We start from the raw sequence: 16,537 nt of genomic DNA, 5'->3' as shown, positions 1-16,537 counted from the left end.
GCCTGTCAACACCATTTGCTTTTTTAGGCTTCCCAGGTTGACGGATATCGAGAAGAAGCACACATAGCATTTGCTATGTTGGATGCTGTTGATGGAAAAACAGATGATGCCATGCAAGCATTTGAAGCTATTAAAAATGTTGTTTCATATTGGAATCTTGCTCTGGTAAGTACTTAATTTTTTACAGAGGTCTGTCCAGTTACTTTAAAAGCCACTTTCACAAGTCTGTCCTTCTCTTGGGTAGATTTTCCAGAGGAAAGCTGAAGAGATGGAGAATGATGATCTGTCTCCAGAAGAACAAGAAGAATGCCGGAATTATTTGAAGAAAAGCAGAGACTATCTCCTAAAGATAATTGATGAAAGCTGTACAGATGCATCAGTAATGGAAAAGGTTCATGATTTGGATTAATCTCCTATTTTTGAAAGTAAACCCTACATAACAAAGTACATTCTCCGCACCTGGTGATCACTAATCATATAACCTGATAAGTCTGTTGTAAAATTAAAACTTACTAGAAAACCAGTAGAATTTAGTTTTTCCAAACTGCATTTGTCTATTCTAAAGTCTTTATTTGTGAACCAATTCAAATTTCCATTCCAAACAAACTCAGCCTTCAAAAGTGCCATTGAATGCATTGGGATAGAAATTTGAGTTGGTTCACAAGCAAGCCTTGCATTTACACATTCTACTTAAACTTGCCACTTCAGTTTAATTTGCTAATGAAATAAGGTTGTTTGTTTCTGAAATCCCAGTGAAGTCAAGCCAGAACATATAGTAGTTCAGTTTAATGGTATAAAGTGATTTTTTTTTAAATCTCATGTACTTGTAGTTTTCTTTTAGTTCATCTTCATTGCAACTGTGCAGGCACACATAGGACTGCGCACACAATTTTATGTTCTTTAAAAACTCATGTACTTTTATTTTCTTCTAGCTACCAGTATCTGTAGAAACAGTTAAAGAGATGTTGGAAGGTGTAATACAAGAACTTGGAGACAGTGGTGAAGAAAGGCGTTCTGCCTTAAACAATGACCTGAGCCAGCCACCTGAAACAGAAATTAAACACTCTACTCCATCACCCACAAAGTTCTCACTGTCTCCAAGTAAAAGCTACAAGGTATGTCAAACAAGGATAATAATTGCACTTAAAATCAGTGGAAGAGGTTATTATGAGCTGGTTACTTTTCCCACTTGCACAAATTAAATTGTTTTGTTATCCAAGAGGAAGAAGCTTTATGTGTGAGTGCATACACAATTCTGGTTCTCCCTACTCTACAGAGATAAGATTTTTAAAGACTTCTGGTCAGTCATTTCTCACCTTGAGCAGCTAAGTTTAGGCATCTTGATCTGGATTATTGAGAGTATATGGTTGCCATGCTGGCAGCCTGCTATACAGACACCACATGGGTGTTGTGTATGGGAAATAAGTTGTAAGAGGTGCAGAATTTAACACCATTCTTTACATGTTCTAACTTGTCAAAATTGATTTTTTTTTTTTTTAGTTCTCGCCCAAAACTCCTCCTCGTTGGGCAGAGGATCAAAAATCTCTACTTCAGATGCTCTGTCAGCAAGTAGAATCTATCAAGGTAAATATAATGGAATCACAGAATGCTATGTTGTAGGCCAGAGCCCATATGTTGTAGGCCAGAGAGTTAACTTATTTAATGGCTATCAAATGCTCAAGAAAGTTATATCCAAGGCTTTTTTTCAGCAGGAACACGGTGGAACGGAGTTCCTGAACCTCTTGAAAATGGTTAAATGGCTGGTGGCCCCGCCCCCTGACAGAGGGGAGTTTAGATTGCTCTCCGCACCACTGAGCGGCGCAGAGGGCAATCTAAACGCCCCTCTGTCAGGAGATCAGGGGGTGGGGCCACCAGCCATGTGATCATTTTCTCTGAGGGCAGTCCTCGAGTTCCACCACCTCTTTTCCCAGAAAAAAAGCCCTGGTTATATCCAAATGATAAACATTCCAGAGTTATAATCAGAGTATACTTAGAACAGCATGGTTGAATTAGATGAAATTGGTTATTTTAAAATATGCTTCCAAATTTCCCATTCTCCTTACTCTAGTATGAAGTAGCAGTAATTCTGGGGACAAGGATGTAAATGTTTAATATAAATAGGTATTTATTAGAATTTTTATTTGGGTAGATCTTCCGTTTATTGCTGAAAACACTGCTACTATATTAATAAATATTGGCCAATTTGTTTCAGTTTTGTGGAGGATTTTCATAGTAGTGTTACATACAGTGCTGGAACCTTGTAACAAGGCATCCTGTTCTGACATCAGTGAATTTCCCCAGAGAAGGGAAAATAATTGTCTTTTTTCCTGTCGAGAGTACAGAATCTAATGGTCAACCTAAAGGTGAGGTCAGATATCTTTTAGTCTTTTAAAAGCAAATTGCCACACTGATAGAATGGTTGAATCCCCTTATAGAGGGGATTTAACCGTTCCACTCCTGACCAGTTTAAACCCTTTAAAAGAGACATTTTTCAAGTCTCCCCCCCCCCTACGAGCTATAGCAGTTGTAGAAGGGATTCTGTTTGCAAAACTTCAGTTTATACCTTTTTCATATGGCCCCAAATTGGGGCCCCATGTAACTTTAATTAAACTTTTAAATGACCTGGAAGATCAATCATGAATCTCTCAATTTCTCATTTGTTTTGACCCTAGGAAACGCATCTTTTGGCTGATTATAATTTAGAAGGCTTAATGTTCTAAAAGAGTAATACAATGCAAGAATGTTTTAAACGATGAAAATAAAATGTTGAATTTGGCTTGTTTAGAACAGTGATCTTATTGTTGTGGATGCTTTATTATGAAACGGCTGCTCCTTACCTGTCTTAAGCATTATTGTTGAAGATAATTCAAGCTCTGTTTGTGGGTGTTGCAGCTTCCTATTGATCAAAAGATCGGTATGTATCATTCAGTTGCAGAGCTTTAAAAACTTTTTGGAGCAGTTAAGTTGCCTGTATTAATAAAACAGTGCAAATTTCCTTGTTTGGCTTCCTTTTCCCTTTGTCTCTGTTGAGGAGGTAGGGAAAAACAGGAATATATTGCCATAAAGCTGTTAACACAGTGTCTGTCTCGCTTTTTCTCAGCATGAAATGCAAGAACTGAAACTCAACAGTTCAAATACAAACACATCTCATCGTTGGCCTGCTGAAAGCTATGCTGCAGAAACGATGTCAGATGGCTATCAGGGAGCTCAAAGCTTTCATGGAGCACCATTAACTGGTAACTAGGTTGTGGAATATAAAGCTCTAGAGGATTTTATGTGGAGGCAGCATAATGTTGGGAAACTGCTATTGAAAAATGTTAATGCTTGAAGGGGAAGAGAACACTGAATTCAGTAAAGTCTCATTCAAAATCTGAAGATTAGATTTTGTATTTACCACATATTTAGAATGAGATCTCGAGCATATCTCTGCATGATTGTGCATTAGAACTGGAGGGAATAAGGGTGGCACAAATTGTTAGGTTTGGGGTGCCAGTAAACTTACCTTTTATCTTTTACTTGTTCAGTTGCTACAACAGGGCCATCTGTCTACTACAACCCGTCACCAGCTTATAATTCCCAATATCTTCTACGAACAGCTGCCACCAATGTGACTCCCACAAAGGTAACCTATAAATATTATTTGAAAATGTATGATTTTGTACTTAAAGATACAAACAGCTAACTTGCAAGCTATGTTACTTTGTTAAATTAACCATTTCAAGCCCTTTCTTAGCATGGGAAGAAGGGAAAAGGAAACAGGTGAAAATAGATGGACCAGCAAATTATTTACCCTGTGATCTCCCTCACATGTTTAAATGCACGCACCGAAACTTCAACTCTTAACTGGCCAGGGACTTTGGAGATTTGTTGCCTTCATCTGGGGGAGTGGGGAGGGGAAGTAGCTGTGAATTTCTTGTGTTGTGCTGAGGTTGGACTAGATGACCCTTGGGGTGATTTCCAGCTCTACATTTATATGTTTGTGTTTTTAATACACTTCTGACCCAGCTAGGGATAAAACACAGGTGCCCATAGTTTCTTATAACGTGATATGGCGTTCCATCCTAACATATAAATTGAAACCTGTATTAACTACAACTAGAGGCTTTATGGCTAAAACTGAATATTTTTCTGTTTTTAGGCTCCTGTCTATGTGACTAGACTTACACCTCAGCAACATATATATACATATCAACAGCCAATGCATACTCCTCCACTACAGAGCACCTCGACTTGTATGTTTTCACAAGAAATGTATAGTACTCCTCTGCGTTTTGATTCTCCTGCAACTGGAATTCTGTCTCCTCGTGGTAGTGAAGACTATTACAATTACAGTGTTCCACCAACTAACTCAAACCCTCCACTCCCAGAGCCGGGCTATTTCACCAAACCTTCAACAGCGCCTCCCGTTCCAAGATCTGTAGAGTCAAAGGTGGCAGAATTTGGGAAGCCTCACTTTGGGCAGCCTATACCAACAGAAGGAGCAAAGCCTCCTTCACTGATAACCCCTGCTCAGTCTACTCAGTCTACCACTTTCAAATTTAATTCTAATTTCAAATCTAACGATGGGGATTTTACTTTTTCATCACCTCAAGTTGGAACACAACCCCACAGTGCATCCTATAGTAACAGCGATAGCCTTTTGGGTCTCCTGACATCTGATAAACCTATAAAAGAGGATCACTATATAGGACAAAAGCTTGCTGCTGAACATGCCACTGGACAGCGCAGTATCTTCAGCTTTGGTATCAAGAATACTTCAGGCGTTTCTTTTACAGAAAAAATGGGCCAGAACCAACCAAAACACTCTGGTTTCATTAAGGGAGATGGGTTCACTTTCCAAGATCTTGGCAAACCTATGTTTGGTACACCAAGTTCAGATGTAGCAAACCGAAGTCATGATACAGATGGTGGAAGTATCCATGGGGGTGATGAAGATGATGACGGTCCCCATTTTGAACCTGTTGTTCCACTACCTGATAAAATTGAGGTAAAAACAGGCGAGGAAGATGAAGAGGAAATCTTCTGCAACAGAGCAAAACTCTTTCGTTTTGATACTGAGTGCAAGGAGTGGAAAGAGAGGGGTGTTGGTAATGTGAAAATTCTGAGGCATAAATTAACTGGCAAAATCAGACTACTGATGAGACGAGAACAGGTATTGAAAATCTGTGCAAATCACTATATAAGTCCTGAAATGACTTTAACACCAAATGCTGGGTCAGATAAGTCATTTGTGTGGCATGCCTTGGACTATGCAGATGAATTGCCGAAACCTGAGCAACTGGCAATCAGATTTAAAACACCGGAAGAAGCTATGCTGTTCAAGAGCAAATTTCAAGAGGCTCAGAAAAGTTTGAGGGACTCTGGACCACATGTTACTGAACAACCTACTCAAAATATTGTGTCATCAAGAGAAATAACCCAAGACGCAAAGGAATCTAGTAAGCCTGACCCTGGGATCCTGGCCCCTGCATTCCATTTTAAGAGTGGTACATCCTCTGTTGGTGGTAGCAGTCAAGTTTCTAACTCTAACATGAACAATACAACCAAAAATGCTAATACCAAAAGTACATTTACAGGTACATCGACTGGGTCTATACCTGCATCCTTTTCCTTTGATAAGGGAGTTCTGGCGTCACACACTACCCATGGGTTTGGTGAGCAGTTTACATTGAAGAAAGATCAGTGGGACTGTGACGTATGCCTGGTTAGAAATAAAGAAAATGCCCAGAAATGTGTAGCATGCCAGAGTCTGAGGCCACTTAATAAAGCAGCATTGGCCACTACTTCTCAAACAGAATCTACTTTGGCATTCAAACCCAATACTGAAAATGCACAGAGTACGTTTGGACCCATTTCTGCTAAAATGGAAAACCAGTGGGAATGCAGGGTCTGTTCTATAAGAAACGAAGCCCATGTATCCCATTGTACTGGCTGCAAGAATCCCAGTAGAGCTGATGCACCAGTGTTTGGTCCTCAAGCCACATTCAAATTTGGCCAAACAGATACTCCAAAGGTCCAACAGAGTGACTTTGGGGCTGCTTTTTTGAAAAAGGAAGGTGAATGGGACTGCAGTACATGTTTAGTACGAAATAAAGCTGCTTCATCGACTTGTGAAGCTTGTCAGGCTCCAAATCCATGTAGTAATGCTCCATGCCTACCTGTTAATACTCAACCCCCTACATTTGGTTTCAATAGCAAGTTGACAGACCCCAGCAGAGGACCTCTGGGGACAGGATTCAAGAGTAGCATTTCAGACCAAGGTTTTAAATTTGGCCACCATATAGACCAAGAAAAGTCATCTTCCTTCATGTTTCAGATCCCTTCTAGTGCAGAGGCTAAGCCCATAAAGAGTGGGTTTAATTTTTCAATGCCTGTACCTCCAGGTGGATTTAAATTTGGTATACAAGAGCCTAGCAAAGATGTCACAAAAGATGAACAGAATAAAGAAGAGAGTCTCGTTGAAGAAAAGAATTCCGAGGGAAAAGCTGCAGAAGAATCTCAGGATTCAGCTCACAAACAGAGCAGCAGTTTAGTTTTTGGCCAGCATAGCAGCACTTTCACTTTTGCAGATCTTGCAAAAACATCAGCTGGTGAAGGATTTCAGTTTGGTAAAAAGGATCCAAATTTTAAGGGATTTTCAGGTGCAGGCGAAAAACTCTTTTCTTCTCAGGCTGCTAAAACTCCTTCCAAAGCAAATGTCTCTGCTGACGTTGACAAGGATGATGATGCATATAAAACAGAAGATAGTGACGACATTCACTTTGAACCTGTTGTCCAGATGCCTGAAAAAGTGGAACTTGTCACTGGTGAAGAGGATGAGACGGTGTTATACTCACAAAGGGTAAAATTGTTTAGATTTGATGCAGAGACTAGCCAGTGGAAAGAACGGGGTGTGGGCAACCTGAAAATCCTTAAGAATGAGGTGAATGGCAAGCTGCGAATGCTCATGCGTCGAGAGCAGGTACTAAAGGTCTGTGCAAATCACTGGATTACGACCACCATGAACCTAAAGCCCCTCTCTGGCTCAGACAAAGCATGGATGTGGTTAGCCAATGACTTTTCTGATGGTGATGCAAAGTTGGAGCAGCTGGCAGCTAAATTCAAAACTCCAGAGCAGGCTGAGGAATTCAAACAAAAATTTGAAGAATGTCAAAGGCTACTGCTGGATATACCACTCCAAACCCCACACAAACTCGTGGATACTGGGAAAACAGCTGAGCTCATACAGAAAGCAGAAGAAATGAAAAGCGGATTGAAAGATCTGAAAACCTTTCTGACGGATGATAAAACTAAACTTGCAGATGAAGAAAATAAAGACACTGCTTCTGATTTGATTATAAAACCGCATGCTGAAAGCACTGGGCCTACCTTAGAGTGGGACAACTATGACTTGCGCGGGGAAGTACTGGATGAAGGTACAAGTAGTTCTGTATATACATTGCCTCGGGCTAGTAGCCCTGTGAGGAAAAATCTGTTCCGGTTTGGAGAGTCTACAGCAGGGTTTAATTTTAGTTTCAAATCTGCTCTGAGTCCCTCAAAGTCTCCTTCCAAGCACAACCAAAGCAGGACTTCCATAGGCACAGATGAGGAGTCAGATGTTACCCAAGAAGATGAAAGAGATGCTCAGTACTTTGAACCAGTAGTACCTTTACCCGACCTTGTAGAAGTAACAAGTGGTGAGGAAAATGAGCAAGTTGTCTTCAGTCACCGAGCCAAACTCTATAGATACGACAAAGATGCTAATCAGTGGAAAGAAAGAGGTATTGGGGATATAAAGATCTTGCAGAATTATGACACGAAACAAGTTCGTATAGTCATGAGAAGAGATCAAGTGTTAAAGCTTTGTGCCAATCACAGAATAACCCCAAATATGAACATCCAGCAAATGAAGGGGACAGAGAGAGCATGGGTGTGGACTGCATGTGACTTTGCTGATGGGGAAAGAAAAGTAGAGCTCTTGGCTGTACGATTTAAGTTGCAAGATGTTGCCGATTCTTTTAAGCAAATTTTTGAGGAAGCAAGATGTGCTCAAGAAAAAGACACCTTAATCAAACCACTCTGTTCACGTGCTAATACTCCAAAGGAGTCTCCATGTGGAAAAATTGCTGTTGCCATACTGGAAGAAACTACCAGGGAGAGAACCGATTCAGAGCCAGAACAAGAGACAGTTAACGAAATAGTAGAAACATCAGTCGTTCCAGTTCCTTCCGAGACACCAACAAAAGCAGTGGTTTCACCTCCCAAATTTGTATTTGGCTCAGAATCTGTCAAAAGTATTTTTAATAATGAGAAATCAAAGCCTTTCACTTTTGGAAATACATCAGCAACAGGATCTTTGTTTGGTTTCAGTTTTAATGCTCCTCCCAAGAGCCAAAGTGATAGTTCAGTGTGTCAAACCACAGTACAGAAAGAACAGGGGAGCGTGTTTGGCGCTGTAAATTGCAAAGCTGATGGACATCAGGAAAGTGGCAGTTGGAAAACCTGTGATGGCAAAGATGTCCAAACGGCTACCTCCAAAATGGAAGGACCTTCTAACTTTTCATTTAAAATACTAGAAAAAGGTGAGCATTTCTCAAAATTCATTTCACTTGTTAGCTAGAACTGTTTGTAGTTTAACAGTGTTTCTGCTCCCACCCATTTTAATAGGTCAAAACAAAGACTTCAATTTAAAATAGATCTATAAATATACAATTTTAAAATCTCTATTGTTGTAAACTTAAATGTAGTTCCCAGTAAGAGGAAAATAGAAAAAATAATTAAATCTAGTAACCCGTTGTGACCTTAAAGATTCTTTGAGGAAGAATGTCTGTGTTTATAACTTCATAGATTTTAACAACCTTAATTAAAGATCAAAAGAGTTTATTGTCTATAGCCATAGGTCGTCACAATTCACCAAACATTGACTAATAAACAATTAAGTCCCTTATCACAGTTTATAAAAGTTACTAAAATTAATTAAAACAATACAGTATGCCAAACTAGCTGAAGCTTTTGAATGCTCATCATTACTATCCACATAGACTCGGCTTTGCCTTTGAGGTTAAAAAGACATGATCTGAATATTATAGAATCTTGATCAGTACAAATATTGAAGCTGCAAACTGGTCAAAGAAGGCTCTAAAACTTGAGCAATATTTGGCTTCTTGTTACTTAAAATCAATGAACAAAAACTTGAGTTAGAGATAATAAGTTGATTTCTCTAATCATCTTGATATCCAAACATGGCTTCAGATACATTCCTAGCTGTGCTTAACAGTTGGGATATTTTCCTTATGAAGAGGCAAATCTGGTGCTCTCCTGTCTCAGATAAGTTCTCTTTTGGATATCTTCATTTGGCTGACGTGTGTGCTTTTGGCATGAGGGATTGGTGTGTAGTTAGATGGTGTTCCAGTCATCGTAGTGCTTTGCTTGTTAGATTTTGGGAATGTTATATTTTAATACGAATACAATTAGGTTGCACTGATGAGTTTAAAAACACGTGCTGTGTGTAGTAGCTTTCATTAGGACCAAGCAAAATATCATAAAATAATATGTAAAACTCTTCAGATTTCTTAATTGTGCTGAAAGAAAACGGAAAGGAAGAGGAGGAAAAAAGATGCTTCTAGTCATAAAGTTAAGGCATTTTGTGCAAGATGTGCTGCAGTCTTGATTGGATTATGTGGAGCTCATACCAGGTTGCAATTTAACCTTCAAGTGTGAAGGGGGGGAAATGTATGCAGACTCCATTTAATTATATAAAAACCTGTAGTTGATTGGATGTTTGCCATCAGAAAATGCAAATTCCTTAAAAGGCTGAGAGCAAAGGAAAGATGTGGAAGAAGAATTCGTCATCTTCCATGCATTTCATATTTCAACTTTTGTTAATATGAAAGTCCACAAGTGTTAATCCTAGTAGAATCTTTTGTATTGTCCTCATTGTTTGCCTCAATTTAAATCAAAGAATTGTCAAATTTTATTTCCTGTATTAATAGCAAAAAAAAGTTACGTGACTGTTACTAGCTCCATTTTAAGTGCTGCATCTAGTGGTACCCTTGTTTGGCAGTAGCCCTTGCCCACTGAGGAATATTAATCAAATACTTAAATCACATAATTTATTTTCTAGGATTAAACTTTAGCCTTTTTAAATCTAACCCAATGGCCTTTTGGACCAGCGGATCTCCCTCTCCACCTGGTAGTAAAGGTATTTCACTGCGCTGACTGTGGTGTTATATCACTTCTTGGAAGCTCTTAACTTGAGCGAAGTAACTGGCTGTTTAGTGGTATGAAAGTGTAGACCAATTAACAAGCATGCTTGAGGAGAATAGCAGTGACTGACTTTATAGTTGTTACGGTGGTAAACTGGCTCTTGAGTCCCTCTGGATAGCTTAATTCCTGTATCTCAGTGCTTAGCCATTGACTTTGAAGCTTGCTTTGATTCAGTATTCAGAGAAGTTTAATAGATCTTAATTTTTGTAAGCGTCTCCTCAGATCCCATTTATGGAAAGGCAGGGTCAAAATTACTTAAATAAATAACAATTCTGTTTGTGGGACTCAATGTGGACAGGAAAGTTCCAGAGCCTTTGGCTATTTGAGAAACCAGCGTAGATGCTGGATTAGTTTCTCGTGCTTTACAAGGTCCAAACTAGAAGTTACGTCTGACCTGGCAAGAGTTTCTCTGGCTGGACTGTTTTTTCTCCTTCAGGAGTCGGGGGGCAGTCATCCTCCTTTGAGAATGCCTCCTGCTCTCTCCAAGGCAGGGCTTACACTGATTAAGCTGATCCTTAAGAGGACCAATAGGGTCCTCTTCCCCAGTCTATTGCCCTGCCGGCTCCAGGCAAGACTCACTTAGCCAGCTCTGTCTTGTAGGCCAAAAAGAAGAAAGAGAAAGTGAAAAAGACTTATTTCTCTGTTAACTAGGCCAAGGCAGTTTAAAAAATCACTCACCACTTCAGCTGCCTTAAAGCTTCTAGCTGCAGCAACCAAGAGGAATAAGGCCAAGATTCCTTCAAAGCTGGATTCTTTGCAGTACACAACTTCAGAACCATGCCAAGTCATCATCACCCCAGGCATGGGGTTATGGCGATTGGCCTGAGTTAGCCAGGGATTCTTCCCTTCCACTCTTCCCAGGTCTGGCAACATCTGAAGCTTTGGTTTTGCCTGCTCAGGCATCAAATGTGCTAACAAGCTCTGTCAGCGAGGGAAGCATTTATGCACCTTTCAGCCAGTCCTTTGTTCCTAAGGTCAGCTTTTCGTTCTGTGTTAACCAGCATGTCATATTGCCCTTTTTGTCCAAACCCTGTACATGAAAAGAAAAATTGTATCACAAGCTAGAGGTTTGCAGAGTCCTGCGTTGTTATGTCAAGAGGATGGCCCTAGTGTTCAGGTGCCTTGCTCATGTCACGCAGTACTCACACATTGGGAAAGAGAGTCTCTAAGGCTACGATTGCCTCCTGGATTCAGCAATATACTTTAAAGGCATATGAAGGTTTGCACCTTCCTGCGTTCAAGGGGCAACATCAACAGCTTTTTTTCATCTGGCATCCCTGTTGATGAACAATGCAGGGCAACCACATTATCTTCCTTTCCCACCTTTGTTGAGCATAATAAGATGGGCAAGGCAGCCTTGGCTGAGGCTCCTTTCAGGCACAGAGTACTAGGGGTGTGCAGCAAAAATAATTTGGTTTTCCTGCTTTGTACCTTACGAAGCGGGGAAAAAAGTCAGAAATAAACAAGTGGCAAGCCGCTTCGAAAATGGCTTTCTCAGTTGCTTCGATATGCTCCATAAAGATTCAGAGCACATGGAAGCTCCCCCCCCCCACCCCGGCAGGTCCCTCTTCACCCAATGCCAGGAAGAGGGGGGAATTCCCCCATCTCCCTGGCAACAGATCAGTGAGCAGCGGTGTGGCAAGTTTAAACTTGCCCTGCAGCCTCCTCTTCACCCGATGCCAAAGAGATCCCCCTGCCTAGCTGGCATCAGGTGAATGAACAGTGGTGCGACAAGTTTAAAATTGCTATGGCCACTGCTGCCTCCTTCACCCGATGGAGGGAAGACAGGGAAATTCCTTCATCTCTCCTCCGTCTGGTGAAGGACAAAGCAGCAGCCCAGCAAGCTGAAACTTGCTGCAGCCGCCACTGCCTTTTACCCGATGGAGGGAAAATGGGGAAATTCCTCCATCTCTGCTCCGTTGGATGTTTGAGTGGCAGCGCGGCAAGTTTAAACTTTCCGGGATGCCGCTTTCCCCTTCTCCTGATGGAGGGGAGACGGGGAAATTCTTCCATCTTCCCTCCATTTGGTGAAGGAGAAAGCAGCGACCCAGCAAGCTGAAACTTGCTGGGCCTCCATCCCCTTCACCTGATGAAGGGGAGATGCTGCAGCCGCCACTGCCTCTTTTGCCCGATGGAGCGGAGACGGGGAAATTCCTCTATCTCCCCTCCATTGGGTGAATAAGTGGCAGTGCAGCAAGTTTAAACTTGCCGTGCTGCCACTCAATCACCCAATGGATTAAAAGTTAAAAGGGCATTTCACCCTGGCAGGCTACACTCAGCCGCTTGTCAGGGAAACCCCTGACAAGTGGCTGAGTCAGGGGTGAAATGCCCCTCTCCCTGCCACAGTGCAGCATCAGGGAGAAGGGCATTTCACCGAATCGGAAACCCCAAGTGCACACCCCTGCAGAGTACTCGAGCAGGTAGTATATCAATCAGTGATCTTGACCTCCCCACTGAAGAGATGTTCATAATAACTCCAATATTTGATTTTACAGTCAAACATAATGATAAGGAAGGAACGACCCCACGCAGCCAGGATCTAGAACGAAGAAGAGCTTCCGCCTTCCCTCACTGTTTCCCATATTGAAAATGCTAGGGTGGGGGCTGTGCACCCCACTATGAAGCTGCAGTCCCACAATAGGCCAAATAGTGCCACCCCTGTAGCGATTTGAGCAGGAAAGTGGTATAGGAGTATCATCACATCTGTCTGTGAAAATAACATACTCTGGTTGGGGAAACCTTGATTCAATTCATATCAACTAGTTTGGACCTCAGTCTACAAGGAAAAAAGTTCTTCAAAATAATCTGTAACACTGTGAAGAAATAACATTTTAATTTGGAGGTTTGGACTTGTTCAAAACTTTCACTTATAATTTTAAGAATTTTTCTCTCAGCAGAGAACAAGAAGTGGGGGGGGGGATTCAGTTGCCCTCCAGCCTCACCCTGCAATATTTAAAAAATACTAATGGCCTCCCTGGCCAGAGACAATGAAATGGTTAGCTGACACCTAGAAGGGGACAGAGACTTGGAAGGTGGGAGAGGCTAGAATATATTTTCCTGGAGATTTCAGGAAAGTCTTCTTTGACCCTTGGGGGTTGGCACAGAGGGGAAAGATCTCTTTGGCTGATTCTGTCTAGGGAGAAGGAGCTCTCACACCTGGGCTCTACCTGAAGGCCACTCTTGCCATATAGGGCTTCCTGCCTGAATGAAGTCACCAAAGCAATGGGAAGCTTTTAGAACACTGTAACTTCAGAATAAGATCAGTTACGTACGTACACAGTGCGAGACAGAGGAATTGCATGTTTACACCTTCTAGATTCCTTATTCAGTCTGTTGCTATTTTTAATAAATGCTTTGTAATTTTGAATGGTAATTTTTTGGTAATTTTTTTTTAATGGTAATTTTTTACTTTGTAATTTTGAATGGCTCTCTGGAGCTCTCTCAGCCCCACCTGCCTCACAGGGTGTTTTGTTGTGGGGGATGATAACATACTTTGTAAACCGCTCTGAGTGGGCATTAAGTTGTCCTGAAGGGCGGTATATAAATCGAATGTTGTTATCATTATTATTACTAGTTCTCTGTACTGTATAGACCTCTACTGTTCAGATATGCTACTTAAAATGACCTCCAGAAGAAGGGGCGTGGTCAGTTGGGAAACGGCAAGTCCCCACTGGTGTGCAAGTGAAATAAGCTGTCCCAGCAACACAGGAAAGGGAAGCTGGGAGTTCTGGTCCTCTCAGCAGGTAATCCTATAAAGGCCAGTTGGTGACACCGGTACATGCACGTTTTTATAAGCATTTGTTGACAGGTGTTCAGAAGCAGAAAACATTACATTTTAATGTTTGCCAAGATGCTTTTTAAAAAAGTGGTGTAAACTTAATCGTATGTCATGGACACCCCAATCCCCCACCCCTTTCACACGGCACTGTTGCTGAACCACAGCCTGCAGGAAACCAAAGATGCTCCAGAACTGTTTGAATCTGCAGCATTGTTCATCAGCCTGTAGGTTGTAGCTCTGCATGGATAGTGGGGGAGGCTTGCCAATGTTTTCTGAGGTAAGTTTAGGGAAGGATTGTTAAGTGAGGGAGGGCAGTTGGAGGTAGGAGATGCTGGCTTGTCCCAGTGCAGTCTCAAGCCCATCTTTAAATGAGTCTAAGCTCACAATTTCAAGTTGGAGTTTGTATTTCAAGATATAAACTTCATAAGCATCACTGCTTATTTCTTTAAAGAGTCATAAGACAGTTTCTTAGTTGGAAAAGTTTTCTTGCCAAATGTTTTATTTTTTCACATTCCTGTTCATAGTTTCCTTCCATTTTTAAATTCTGTCAATTTGGGTGCCTTGTGCTCTTTGAGAATTTATCACATAGGTAGGTTTCAGATACTGAGCAATGGTCAGGCTTTGGGGAATCAGCAGAATGCCTCAGGCTCCCAACTGTAACTCTTACCTGTCACTAAAAGGGTGGCTCCAACCATCCTCCAAGGAACCTTTCTCCAGTAGAAGAGATGCCAAAGTTGGAGAAAGTCTCCTTAAGCTGGAGTAAGGCTTTGACTTTTGCTCAGTGGAGCAGAAAGATAAGGGTAGGATCCACCCTATTTTGTCATCCTCTGCTATTTCCTGGCTACTTCTGTGTTTGCATTTTAAGAAAGGAAGTGTGAAAAAGCAATGTATGAACCAAGCACTTAACAGTTCAAATAGTAGCATTTTCTTTGATCATAATATCCCTGTGTGTGTGTGTATGTATTGTTGTTAGGTGTGCCACTTGCAGCATGATCTTGTGCATGCTTGTTCAGAAATTGCACTGAGCTCACTGTAGCTTGAGTCCAGGTTGGTGTCCAGAGGGTCTTAAACAGAGTAATGCTTTAATCTGGAAAATTGTGCCGTTATCATTGCTTGCCCTGGTGCATCAGCCAAATCCATGAGAATGCTTTAGACGTAATTTAGAACAGTAAAAGCTGGTTTTAGCTAGTTGGAATTTTAATATATTGTTTATAAAACATCCTCTTTTGTTAGTTGTTGATGTGCCTTGCCAAACTGAACCGAACATACTAGTTTTGTTCACTGAACCATGCATTTTGTGGAATGCCAGAGTGATTCGTTCTAATGCTCATTTAGGAGTTGTCTTTGATTTTTATTTGAAACGCATGCATACTGATATAATTAATGTGCATGAAAACACTTTATGCACTTTGCATGTTTATTTGATGACTCTGTGCTCTAAAATGTATTGTATTGACCGATTTCCCTTGTTATCTAACTACCAACAAACAGACTTGAATAGTCCGTAATTTGAGTCTAGCAAAGTGGTTTGTCTTTTTCAGTGTCATTAGAATTTTGTAGCTATTCTGAAGTGAAAAGGAGTTGAAAGTGTGGGGGAAGCGCTCGACAACTTTCTGAAAGCAATTTTAGCAGACAATGTATTTATTCTTGAAGATGTTTATATTGTCTTGCTTGAATGTACTTGTATCATGAGTTGACTCTGGGCTTAATAAGATTTACCAGCAGTTTAAAATATAAACATACCCTAAACCTTTAACATGCAATTTAGAACATGACATGAAATGTTCAGAAACCCAGTTCTGTTGCTTGCTGCTGGTGGTAAAACTTACTGAACTTCATGATGCAAACGTGTTCACACAAGATAATAACAAAGGCCTTTGTTTCTCAATATGAGTAGATGTTGTGGACTTCTGATACAGGAAATCAGTATATAGAAGGCATGGATGTGTATGTCAGGAGATCTGTTTACATTGTCCCCTGTATTTCAGATACAGAAAGGCTTAAGTCTTTTTTTTTGCAGTTTTTATCAAGCTCCATTCAAAGAACTATCACAAGAATAAAATAACCCTATTTATTTTCTGGTATTGTGTACACAGATTTGTTAAGGTAGTACTGATAGATGTGTTTAAAAGCCTATTTTCTATGGAGAACTACAGCAAAGTAAAAGCCATTAACAATAAGAAGACATGCTGGAGGGTTTCTTGTTGTTCTCTATGTAGGCATAAACGGGTTTTAAGGTCTCCGTATAAAAATTGAACATTTGGAGCAGTGAAGGCATTTGGGTGACTAGTATCAGTAGAGAATACTAATAATCTTGTAATATACAGCACCATCCTGTGAAAGGTAAACACTAGGGGTGTGCACCCCAAAAATATTTGGGTTTACCTGAAGCAGGAAAAACATTTGGAAACACCCAAAACCCGAAGTGGCAAGCCGCTTTGGATTCAGGTATTTCAATCGCTTCGGAATGCTCCATAAAGATTCGGAGCATTCTGAGGTGATTCAGGGGGCTGA

At 40.9% G+C, this 16,537-nt stretch overlaps 1 protein-coding gene across 2 annotated transcripts in view; it reads left to right on the top strand.

The window, feature by feature from the left end:
* LOC129325419 (ranBP2-like and GRIP domain-containing protein 3) overlaps nt 1–16,537 on the top strand; it is a 58,466-nt gene that overhangs the window by 23,556 nt on the left and 18,373 nt on the right. Inside the window, exons 14-21 of one of the 2 annotated variants that reach the window (XM_054973045.1) lie at nt 28–165; nt 245–391; nt 933–1,115; nt 1,501–1,584; nt 3,101–3,236; nt 3,525–3,622; nt 4,139–8,561; nt 10,103–10,180. In XM_054973045.1, the coding sequence (XP_054829020.1) occupies nt 28–165; nt 245–391; nt 933–1,115; nt 1,501–1,584; nt 3,101–3,236; nt 3,525–3,622; nt 4,139–8,561; nt 10,103–10,180 (5,287 nt within the window). The remainder of the gene's footprint in view (nt 1–27; nt 166–244; nt 392–932; nt 1,116–1,500; nt 1,585–3,100; nt 3,237–3,524; nt 3,623–4,138; nt 8,562–10,102; nt 10,181–16,537) is intronic. The other variant, XM_054973046.1, reaches the window with a different exon arrangement.

Source organism: Eublepharis macularius, chromosome 3 (genome assembly GCF_028583425.1).
Source record: "Eublepharis macularius isolate TG4126 chromosome 3, MPM_Emac_v1.0, whole genome shotgun sequence".
NCBI lineage: Eukaryota > Metazoa > Chordata > Lepidosauria > Squamata > Eublepharidae > Eublepharis > Eublepharis macularius.
The sequence above is the reverse complement of the archived record's forward strand: the minus strand, read 5'-3'. Positions and strand labels throughout refer to the sequence as shown.